General features: G+C 34.2%; 1 protein-coding gene across 5 annotated transcripts in view; it reads left to right on the top strand.

The window, feature by feature from the left end:
* Window positions 1-12,568, top strand: part of ptpn4b (protein tyrosine phosphatase non-receptor type 4b) — a 38,749-nt gene that overhangs the window by 19,781 nt on the left and 6,400 nt on the right. For 4 of the 5 annotated variants that reach the window (XM_051909443.1, XM_051909441.1, XM_051909444.1 and 1 more), the window contains exons 13-20: window positions 814-882; window positions 4,667-4,801; window positions 4,907-5,065; window positions 10,170-10,329; window positions 10,403-10,483; window positions 10,974-11,030; window positions 11,275-11,431; window positions 11,534-11,706. In XM_051909443.1, coding sequence (XP_051765403.1) covers window positions 814-882; window positions 4,667-4,801; window positions 4,907-5,065; window positions 10,170-10,329; window positions 10,403-10,483; window positions 10,974-11,030; window positions 11,275-11,431; window positions 11,534-11,706 — 991 coding nt within the window. The remainder of the gene's footprint in view (window positions 1-813; window positions 883-4,666; window positions 4,802-4,906; window positions 5,066-10,169; window positions 10,330-10,402; window positions 10,484-10,973; window positions 11,031-11,274; window positions 11,432-11,533; window positions 11,707-12,568) is intronic. The other variant, XM_051909442.1, reaches the window with a different exon arrangement.

The following is a 12,568-nucleotide window of genomic DNA, read 5'->3' as shown; positions in this document are numbered from 1 at the left end:
AAAAAAATCCAAACTAAGTGAATTTATGCTTAAAATAAGAATTTTTTTTTTGCCAAAAATAAACTCAATTCAAAGCTAAAACAAGATTATTTTTCTGACCCCATTTTATTTTCTTGATTTAAGCATAAACTCACTTAATTTGGATTATTTATTTTATTTTATTTTATTTTTTCAGAAAACAAGACTCAACATCATATGTCAAATTGCTTCTTAGGTAAATGTAACTTGATTTAAGAATATTGAGATTTTTACTGGAAAACAAGTCAAAATGCTGAGGAAGAAAATAATTTTTTTTGCAGTGTAAATGTTCCACCTGAAGATTTCATGATGGAAAACATTAAAAATTATTTTGCTGTTCTTTTCTCCTTGTCTTGTCACATACAAGTATGGGAACATGCAGATCAGCTCCTTTTGATCTGAATTAATTCTGAGTTTGTTCAAAACACAGATTCAGCTAATGGTTATCAACTTTTTTCCCCTCAATTCCCACATTTTAAAAGTAAAAGTGTGCTTAATATTGTGGTTTATCGGTTTGTTAACTTGCTACATATATATATTAATATAATAAAAAATATTTTTTCATTATATCTACTCCTTGTATAGAAAGTTTTCAAATTACAAATGCATACATATCAAAATGTCATACTGAATTTAGTCGAAAAGCTGAAAAAGATACGATATATATATATATATTATATCCCCTACCCTTATTAGAAGTCATTTTATCATCTGTTGTATGGCTATCTCTCCTGATTCTTGCACAAATTGAGTTTCGAGAGTCTGCAGTGACACTATGTTCTGGCTGTTTTGCAGTGGGAGGACAGAGGCGCAGTCTGTACAGTACGGAAAAGAAAGAGGCATCAAGAACAGAGTTTTTGCACGGTAACACATTTTTTAATAACCAATGAGAGGGGGGAACGTGAAAAGTTATGTGGTAGTAATACCCAACCATTGTGTTTGTTTGTTCACGGCAGTGTTATTTTAGTATAATTGAGATCCTATTATAGTTTTTATTAAATTTGAATTGTTTTTTTTTTTTTTTTTTTCGTATTTTCTGTTTTAATTTTAAATTTAATTAAAGCTAGAAGTTACAAGTAGTAATTTGTTGTCTTTGTCAATTTTATTTATTTATTTTTTTAAAAATGTCTACAGTTTTTATTCATTTTTAAGTTTTAGTTTTTTAATTTCAAGTATCAAGAAAAGTTGCCTTGGCTGGCTAGGCTTTTTTTCAAACTTATTGGTTTGATTAACGTGTTGTGCGTAGCCTACTCTGTCGTTTTCTTTGCGCGTGAGAGTTCGTTAACTATAGCGGATGCACAAAGTTAAATATAACGTGAGAAAAAGAGCCTACTTCACCTTTCTATGAGGAGACAGTGAGTGAAGTGGCACCTGAGGCTTCCCATTTCTAGGCCACACATATTTCATCACTGGACTGTAATAGTGAGACTTACACCACACAATCCGGCACAATGGCAAATGAATTTGTCTCATTATAACAGTGGAAACAATTTAAAATACTCCGTCATTTTTGGTCATACAGATAGAAGCAAGGCATCATTCAAAACTGTAAAGGGTCTTTTTATTTGCGTACACTCACAATAATATCTGTCTGAGATGGACAGGGTCACAGTGAATGAAATCATGAGAATCACGCCTTCTCAGTTGTCAAAAAAAAAAAAACTCCGACATCCTGGCTTCACACCACATGCAACGCTCCTGAGAAGAGTGCATGACAGATGAGAGTCATCTCCGCAAGGTCTGCCCGCATGCCTTAACGTAAGAATCTCGTAAAGTAGTGTTATGATAACCTTCATTTAATTGGCATAAGTATTGATGTGTAAAGCTTGGGACTGTTAATAAGCCTGACATGGCTGACTTGCTGTGATTTCCACTGTTTTATTATTTCCACTTAAATGCTTTTTATTATTCCAAATACAGTTTGTATAACGCTACTAACATTACCATTTTGCCAACGAATACAACTTTAGTTGAACTCTACTATACTATATTGTCATAACGTAATTAAACAGTTTGCTTTTACACACACAAGATGTTCTGTGCAATTTCATAATGACAGGGTTTGAAATGAAGGCCTGTAAAATGCGGGTAAAAGCCAACTGTGGAGGGTAACGATGTCAAATCAATATGCTAGGCAATTTGGCAGGTTGTGTTTCACAAATTATGTTCACTCAATTTGCTGGCGAAGTTTATGTAATCTGCGCAGCTATAGCGGACATACTCAACTCATAAGTCAATATGAATATTAAATATAGCTATAATATATATATATATATGTATGTATGTATGTGTGTGTGTGTATATGTGTATGTATATAATTTTTTTTTTTTTTTTTTTTTTTTAAATGGGATTTCTTGCATCTTTCTCACCTTTTTTTTTTTCCCTGATGTGCTTGCATCCCTGCTACTAAGACTGACTGTAGTCGTTGTCTGACTGTATGCACCGAACCGTGATGTCTGTACCGGGACGAATACATATACCGTTACAATAAACGCTTTACAATAAGGCTTCATTAGTTAATTCATTTATTAACATAAACTGACAATGAACAATACTTTTTGCATTTATTAATCTTAGTTTATGTTAATTTCAACATTTAATAACCAGTATTAAAATCAAAAGTTTTTAATATAACTATTATTTAATGGATCTGAGCTAACATGATCAGTTGTATTTTTTTAACTAACGTTAAAGAATAATAACAAACGTAGGTATTGCTCATTGTTAATATTAGTTAATGCATTAATTAACGTTGACTAATGAGACTTTATGGTAAAGTGTTACCTATTGTTCTTCTTAATTCTTTTTGCACTTTAAACTGTTTGAAACATGTTTACTTTATACATTTTTGTGTATTGCTTTATTGTATTTAAATGTTCAGAGTTCTTTTTGAACTAAAGAAAAGTTATTAAACCTGTTATAGTATGACAACACTTTTTTTTGCAACTTATTTCAATATCGTGATATTACCGTATACCGTGAAAAAAGATTCAGCAATTATCGGAACATGAAAATTTGATACAGTCACATCTGTTTGATAGTTTGCAGTGTGTACATGTGTTTGGGTGTGATGCATCCCGCCTGTTTTGATCCCTGTGGTGTGATAAGTGTCAGTGTGTGTTTGTCGGTGTGTGGTCAGATGTTCTCAGAATGACACCCAAACACAGGAAGTATAAGCAGGGCTGTGTAGCACACGGCTGTGAAGGGCGTGCGCATGTCGTGCACATGTTTGTGAAAACACAGTCAGAAGTTTGCTTCGAGAGCAGAGTTTGTTCGAAGATGCTGAGGCTGAAAATTAAACTACGGTTTATGTTTCATCATACTTCAAAGAGGTATTTCTTCTTGTCTACACCGACCTGTTCTCGGTTAAGTATATGATAATTGTTTAAAGATCCTCCCAATGCTTTTTGAGGAACGTCTCAATCTAAAGATTCACAGATATTTGTGGTTTTCAGAAGAAGTGTGTGAACATCGTAACATAACATAAAGGAGCGTTTGTTTGTAAACTAGTGTTGGCGTATTGCTTCTCACATTTTTCTGATATCTTTGTTGGGGAAAAAAATGTTGGTTTATGTAAATGTTAAGATATATCACAAAATGAGTTGAAGTTGGAATGTTTTTAGTAGTATTTCTAAAGTGTACAAAATCCAGTAAGTAACTTTAGAGAAAAGTTTCAGGGCACTTTGAAAGAACACGCTCAAGGCGTTTAAAAGTAGCATGTGTACGAACAAGGCAAAAGGAAACCGTGTTTATTGTAAACTAATGTTTGTTTAGTGCAACTACAGTTATCTAGTATGGTTACTTAAGGAGTAGCTTAAGTTTACAGAAAAGAACATTTTCTTTGAAAATTAGTTTCTATGTAATCGGGTTTTTTTTTTTTGGATGTTTCATCAGAAAAAGTGAGAAAAAAAAAAAGTTAGATATTTTTAGTTTTTAGGAGTAGCAGTGTACAAACATCATAACAGGAAAGAGTTGGTGTATTGCTTGTAACCTTTTTCTGATGTACTTGCTGGAAAAACATTGTAATGTGTAAAATGTAATTTTGGTGTACATAAATTTTTTGAAATATCGCAAAATTGAAAAATGAACTTTTGAGGTATGTTTCAGGGCACTTTTTCGGGAGTAATAAACATTGTAACAGGAAACGTTGTTTGTAAATTAGTGTTTGTTCATTGTAAAATTTAAAGCTTTTGTTAAAAAAAAAACATCAGAATGTGTAAAATGTACCTTGTTGGTTTGCTTACTGCAAATAACATTGAAGTTGAATTTTTTTCACAGTAATCCTAAAGTTTACACCAACTAAGATTTTTTTTTTAAAGAGTGGAATGTATACAAACCAAAGGTAACAGGAAAGAACATTTGTTTGTAAACTACTGTTTCACTACCAAAAAATAGTCATATATCTAAAAAGATCATATAAAGATCGTAATTCTAATAGTTATATAATATATGTTATATATGTCAAATGTTGGTTTACTTAAATGCTAAGTAATGTCACAGTAGTAGTGGTCCTAATATTTTCAAAAGCAAACCATTCTGATTTTGTTTTACATTGGAAATTGAATTCTACAATGTTTCTTGTGGTTCTGGTTGATGGAGCAGGTTGTCACATTATAAATGATCTTTTGTGAATCGAATGTGTTTCTAGGTCACCAAGCAAGCCTCTGGTCAGGAGACTGATGAGCGGTTTGGACTGGGAGACCGTCAGCAGGAATTCCCTCTCGGACGACCGACTCGAGACTCAGAGTCTGCCGAACCGTTCTCCGCCAGACTCGCCCGATCAGTGAGTTCACACAAACACAAACTTACCCACATATCCAGGTTCATCCAATCTGTGGGTTAGTACGCACTTACACAGTTTAAGTTTTTAATTTGTTTCTTTCCTCAGCAGTAACTCCGTGTTTAACACAGAGGGTGCGCGGGTCAGGCCGTCCTCCATCGGTCACCTAGTCGATCACGTGATCGATGACTCACCATGCCAGACGTTAACCAATCACAAGTCTGCATCCTCCACGCAGGCCAATAGCATCAGCCTGGACTCGACACCGTGAGTTTGTAACTTTTTGTCTTAAGCACTCCAGATCATCCAAGTCATAAAGCAATATAAATAAATAAAAACTGTCCTCGTTATCACAAACTCATTATTTTTAATGTCTCAGGAAAAGAAACAGTCACAATTCAGTATGCAAACATGACAATGACATAGTAATATTTTTGAATGCAGAACATGCTTACAGTAAAATTTGTAACTTTTAAAAGTTAGTGCTACTAATAACCCAATAGTTAATTAATTTGTTCATTTATTTGTTTAAATTTATAATTTAATATAAATGACTAGTTTTAAAAGCATGTTGTTCTTGTACAGTGTGCAAAATTTAAAGCAGTAAAAAGTGTAAATGTACACTATACCATTTGGGCAAAAAGTGTAAAACCACTTGGGTTAAGTGTAAAAACAGTCAATATATTTACATTCATTTTCGATGGTTTTCACAATACAGTTTTATCAGTTTGGGGGCCAAAACATTTTGTTAATCATTCGTAAAAACGTGTTTATGCATACTATTGCATTCAGTTTAAAGGGATGGTTGATAATGATTTCACTTTTTTAACTTTTAGTTAGTGTGTAATGTTGCTGTTAGAGCATAAACAACATCTGCAAAGTTATGATGCTCAAAGTTCAAAGCAAAGGGAGATATTTTCTTTTAAAGAAATTGCTTTTTAAGGACTACAACAAACGGCTGGGAGGGACTACAACAAGCTTCTTCCTGGGTTTGTGACATCACTAACCCTAGAATTTACATAAACAACCCTGCCCCCGAGAACACGCAACAAAAGACACAAATGCAATAGCATGTCATGAAAAATCAAGATGACAACATAAGATATAACCGTAATTAAACTAAACTATACCTGTTCTATCTTCATGCAGCATATATTCTCTGGCTCTTACAATAGTTCCCACATGGGCGATGTATAGATTATAATGACAGAATATGCAATCAATAACTTTAAGATAGTTAATTCCACATCAGCTACATAAATTCATCAACTAACCATTCAGAAACGTCCTGTTGCATTCTACATGTTGTCAATTTTTTCTTGAGTCTCTCCATCATTGTTCGACTTCGGTTTGAACATAAAAGGCTGAACAGTTTGACATTTTTAGTGAGTCTTCGTGAGGTAATCTTCGCTGCTAACACTATGTGCTAACACAAACTCTTGAAACTCCACCCCCTACTTGGGAGCAGCAGCTCATTTGCATTTAAAGGGACACACACAAAAACTGAGTTTTTGCTTACCTTCAAATTTAATATGCTATTAAAAAAATCATCATGTTGACCTAAAACTCTCTGGGGACATCAGAGACCTATTTTTTTAAACATAATTTTTATAGAATTTTTTTTTTTTTTTTTTTTTTTTTTTTTTTTGCAACCCTAACATTTTGTTGATCATTCGTAAGAACATGTTTGTGTAAACTATTGCATTGAGTTTAATACGTAACTTTATAGTTTACACGTAACAGTGTTTACATAAGACATACAGCTGTTTATCACAAACTTTCATCCTCTTCTATGACTCAATTGTCAAATTATTTTTTAACCATAATGTTTTTGTCAGACTGACATGTTGAGTTTTGTCACGGCATTTGGCAGTGTGCTTTAGGCTATTGTGAAGATAAGACACATGAATTTTCCACCCAGTAAGGCTTGTAGGCTAAATGTTATGATGCTAAAACTCTCCTGTGTTTAACAACCACATTGCATTTATGTTTGCTTGTGTGTGTCCTATAAAAGTTCTAACAGGTAATCTATTACCCCTTTAGTTATGTTGTGTCCAGTTAGACAATTTGAATATTTGTATTCAAAGATTACTCAGTTCTAGATTTTGATCTGCTTGATGAGTTTTCAGGGCTGGACTGACACACTTTGAGTCATCAAAGTTTCCGCTGTTCTTATTTTAGCACTACATTGTAGACGCATACTCTCGCTAGCAACCTGAGGTTTAATATCGTGTGACCACACACCTCTAACGAAATGACACATTGTTGGTTAAACACTGTTTTCACACACGTTCCAGTCTGAGAAACAGCAAGTTTTGAGCTAGGGGAAGTTGATCTGAGCTTTGTGGTGGGCACAGTTCAGTGTGTGACGGTGGCAGGACTGATTGAATTCACACTGGTGAGCCAAGCATTATTTTCCAATGGAATGAACTGTGACCACGCATAACACGCATTTCCTTTCTCAGATCTTGCCACCAATCTCATTTCGCAATGTGAGAATTTCCAAATCTGGGTTGTCCAGTTCACCTTTGAATTATTCTGTGTAGTTGACTTTTGTTGTGGAGTTTTCATGTTCATAAAGATGAGTCGTGCTTGTTTTCTCTCTTCTCTTTTTTTTTGACCTGAAAGAATATGAAAAAAAAAAAAAAAAAAAATCCCAGTATGCAAATGACACTGACATCATTGCTAGACTGTTTTTGCTAGATATTTAAAAAAATAAAAAAATAAATAACATACTTTGAGTTTTTAAAAGTTAGTGCTACTAACAACAATTACATTTTTTATTTATTGATTTATTTGTGTGTTTAAATGATTAACTGGATAAAAATGGCAAATTTTATTTCTAGCATGATTTTCTTGTACAATGTGCAAAAAAAAACACTGACGATCATTTTTAGCAGTTTTTATGGATTTTTATTGCTTAGTTTTTGCTGGCCTAAAAATCTTTTTTTTTTTTTTTTTTTTTTTTTTTACTCAAAGTAAAAACATGTATGTGCCAGTTTGTAGTTTACACATAAAAATGTTAGTTAATCAGAAGTGGCATTTCTCAGCAATTTTCATTATTATTTCTTCTTTATTTTATAGCTAGTTATTGCTGCCTTATCGTGTAGTTAATTATTCGTAAAACCATTTTTACGCAAACTATTGCATTTATGAAATTCGTTTTGCTAATGTTTTGTGGGGCTCATTGTTTGCGAGAAAAGTTTAAAATCTAAATTTATCAATTTAATCAATTAGTTGTTACAGCCTTAACATTTGAAAAGTAGAAATTTTCTACAAAACAAAGCCTGAGTGTTACATTAAGTCTAATTATTAGGCAACTTGACCTAAAACTGTACGCTAACTAGCACCAGCCTTCATTCATGTCGTCTATTTAGTGTCACGTCGCGTTTTCGACTCGGCACATTCAACCTACAGTTAAACAACACAAAAGACGAATCGGATATCTCTCCCTTCAGGCTGACAATTGAAACAATCCTGGTCTTCGTTGTAACGGTAAATTTTTTTTGCCTCGTTTGTTTTTATTATGTAAATGTCCTGGAGGCCGGGGCGCTGAGCGCTGTCTGTAGACTGCAGAGTAGAGGGGCTTTCATGCTTGAAATCTGAGCATTCATAAGGAGACACTGTGTGTGTGTGTGTGTGTGTGTGTGTGTGTGTGTGTGTGTGTGTGTGTGTGTGTGTGTGTGTGTGTGTGTGTGTGTGTGTGTGTGTGTGTACACACAGACATGGCTTCTCTCTGAGCAACAGTCCCGGGTCTTAATACTCTCCGCCTGGTATGCAAATATGCCGAGCTTTGATGAATTGTTGGAAATCTTCACTAAACACCCAGCAGATATACAGCGCCGCTCATGCCTCCTGCTACTTACTTACAGAACATAAATCACCATTGTTGCCTAGGCTACGCCATTTTATGAAAAGTCTGCAAATGATTATGAGGAAATCAGATCATCTTACCCATGATCCTTGGATGGTTTACAGTTCAGTTTATCCCCGTTTACAGGCAAGGTTCCCACAGACGGTCATGGAAAAAACTGGGATTATGAAAATGTCAAATTTCAGACTTGGAAAAAGGAGTGAATTAAAGTTATGTCTAGTTATGATTGGCTCTAAAATATTCAATCTGTTGCTCTCTGTAAAGGCAAAAATCCTCATCCGGTAATCGTGCACTACTGGAAAATTTACGAAAGACTCCTAAGTGAAAAGGTCTGCAAAAAGTCAAAGGTCTCTACTTTTTCTATAATAAAACTGCAAAAAAGTTGAATTGAATATTCAACTTTGGACATTTGTTTCTTCCTGGCTAGTGCTAAATTTAAAAGATAGATTTAAGAGCAGTGTTTCTTGAAGAGTGTTTTCTTATAATAAAGGACTGAACACATTCATCGCAACTATTCAACTTTCTAATCACTTAGTAATATCAAATTGAGTAGTTATTAATATTAATAATGTTGTGATACCTACATTCACTTAAGTACCAAAACATTGATAAAAATCTATTGATTTCAGTTTTCACTTTATTTGTTTAGATATTGTAAAGTTATATAAATGCATATGTAAATAGAAAAAAATATATTTTAATGTTTTTTTTTTAATCTGTATTGACCAGATTTTAATATACATGAAACATGAAAATTGTATTACTAAAATTGTAAAAGCTGTTTAATATTTTATCTGTAGATTACAGTCTCTTTACATTAAAGTCGGCAAATACAAAAATTGATATAGTCTTTTCTTCCTTTATTGTAACATATACAAGTAAAACGGCTTCTTAAACAAAAACAAATATATTATTTTGTCCATCAAGAATTCATTGGATGGTTGTGGTTTGCTATTGGTCGATTTCATATGAGTGACAGGTTGCCCCGCCCTCGCACCAGTAAACACATAATCAGAGAAAAGAAGTGATGTCACTGCAAGAGATCACTTCTCTTAAAATATCACAAGGGAAGATATTTTGGTTAAAGATTACAAGGGCACATTAATAATAAAAAAAAAAAAAATATATATATATATATATATATAATATGCATCGATAAATCATTTATAAGAATTATTCCAATATTCTATAAAAAATAAGAAATGTCAATTTTGATTTCATGAGATGTGATGTTTCTCTAAAAATGCAATAGATGGCGCTATACACTTACACAAGCACTCTGTCACACAAATCATGGACTCTTACACAAGTGTTTTCCATGATTTTTTTTTTTAGTTACTTTGAGATTGTCAAACATTTGCTTTATGCATTTTTATGTATTTATTTGGTTCATGTTTGGACAAGGACCTATGGTTTACCAGCCCTGACCTCTAAGTGCCCTACAAATGCAGTATGTGATGTATTCAGTCATTCACCTTTGGATTAATGTTTTTTCAGGTCTCCCGATGTAACGACTGATGAGCAGCCGCCCGCTCTGCCCCCAAAACAGTCCAGAAAAGACCCTCTGACCCACAACGGCAGATCACAGTCTCAGCACGAGTTGGACGACCACCTCAGCGAATTATACAATGTACCTGCGGCATCAGGAAAGAGCATGGTGAGGAAAACACACACTCACATGTGTTTGTTCGTCTTGATTCATTTGATTCATATTGTCTTTGTTTCCACAGAATGGAGCCGTGCCTCATGACAATCTTGTTCTGATTAAAATGAGGCCGGATGAAAACGGACGATTTGGATTTAACGTTAAGGTGCGTTTTGGTTGTGCGTTATAATTACACTTTTTATGAGCTAAAACTGAATGTTGTAAATTATAAATGCATGTAAATTATAAAAGCATCCATTGGATGTTGTTTATCTATCCGACAAAATGGTTTAGATGTAAAGCAGATGAGATATAACATATACATACATACATACATTTTATGTATGGATAGATGGATAGAGAGATTTTTTTTTTTTATAGATGGATAGAGAGAGAGATTAGAATGCTAGTACTGTAAATAATTAAAAATATATTTATAAGATATTTTCTTAATTACAATTGTATCAATTCATATTTATATATTATATATTAAATTATCATTATTAAATCATAATTATTTGTGTATTTATAATATATATTTGTGTATAAAAAATGTATTTTGTATGTATGTATCTATGTATTTTTATTTATTCATTTATATTTTTTTTAATACTCAATTATATATAGAGAAATAGATAATTCTCCTTCATCCACAGGGTGGCGCTGATCAGAGGATGCCCATCATAGTGTCCCGTGTGGCTCCAGGAACTCCGGTAAGTTTGCGCATCACACTTAGATCATTTTTTTTCTGTTGATGTCAGGTGATGTGTGTCCAATTAAAGTCACAGCTCAGCCTGATGATAAATGATTCTTGATTGCATCCATTAAAGAATATTAAAGTTTAAACAATTTTGAATTCAGTTTGTTATTTGAACAGTGTTGAATGTATGTTGATTTTTGACTAGTCACTGTTTTTCTAACCCTAACCCTTCATCTGTGACCTTTGACCTCTCTCAGGCTGATATGTGTATGCCGCGCCTCAACGAGGGCGACCAGGTCGTGCTGATTAATGGCCGCAATATCTCAGAGCACACTCACGATGATGTGGTTATGCTAATTAAGGCCAGCTGTGAGGAACAATCAGGAGAGCTCATCATGCTTGTCAGACCCAATGGTAAGATCCGCCTGGATGGAGCTCCAAAATTCGAAATTTAATAGTTGGAATTGTATGTAAAATTTATAATACACTCACTTTCTCTCCTTTCTTTTCCATCAGCTATCTATGATGTGGACGAGGAGCAGGAGAAGTTGGATCTGGAGCCAGATTTCCAGTACATTCCGGAGACGTCCGGTCTAGAGCAGAGCCACTCGGAGGCTGATAGTTTGAGGTCCTCAATACAGCTGCTGAAAGACGGTCTTTCCAGCGGTACCGTGCTTGCGCAGTTTGATGTAAGTCAGCAGACACACACTTTTCAAGTGTGTGTGTGTGTGTGTGTGTGTATATATATATATATATATATATATATATATATATATATATATATATACATACACAGGTGCTGGTCATATAATTAGAATATCATCAAAAAGTTGATTTATTTCACTAATTCCATTCAAAAAGTGAAACTTGTATATTATACTCATTCATTACACACAGACTGATATATTTCAAATGTTTATTTCTTTTAATTTTGATGATTATAACTGACAACTAAGGAAAATCCCAAATTCAGTATCTCAGAAAATTAGAATATTACTTAAGACCAATACAAAGAAAGGATTTTTAGAAATCTTGGCCAACCGAAAAGTATGAACATGAAAAGTATGAGCATGTACAGCACTCAATACTTAGTTGGGGCTCCTTTTGCCTGAATTACTGCAGCAATGCGGCGTGGCATGGAGTCGATCAGTCTGTTGCACTGCTCAGGTGTTATAAGAGCCCAGGTTGCTCTGATAGTGGCCTTCAGCTCTTCTGCATTGTTGGGTCTGGCATATCGCATCTTCCTCTTCACAATACCCCATAGATTTTCTATGGGGTTAAGGTCAGGCGAGTTTGCTGGCCAATTAAGAACAGGGATACCATGGTCCTTAAACCAGGTACTGGTAGCTTTGGCACTGTGTGCAGGTGCCAAGTCCTGTTGGAAAATGAAATCTGCATCTCCATAAAGTTGGTCAGCAGCAGGAAGCATGAAGTGCTATAAAACTTCCTGGTATACGGCTGCGTTGACCTTGGACCTCAGAAAACACAGTGGACCAACACCAGCAGATGACATGGCATCTCAAACCATCACTGACTGTGGAAACTTTACAC

Source organism: Ctenopharyngodon idella, chromosome 10, assembly GCF_019924925.1.
Source record: "Ctenopharyngodon idella isolate HZGC_01 chromosome 10, HZGC01, whole genome shotgun sequence".
NCBI classification, from domain to species: Eukaryota; Metazoa; Chordata; class Actinopteri; order Cypriniformes; family Xenocyprididae; genus Ctenopharyngodon; species Ctenopharyngodon idella.
This window is presented reverse-complemented; position numbering and strand designations above follow the sequence as displayed.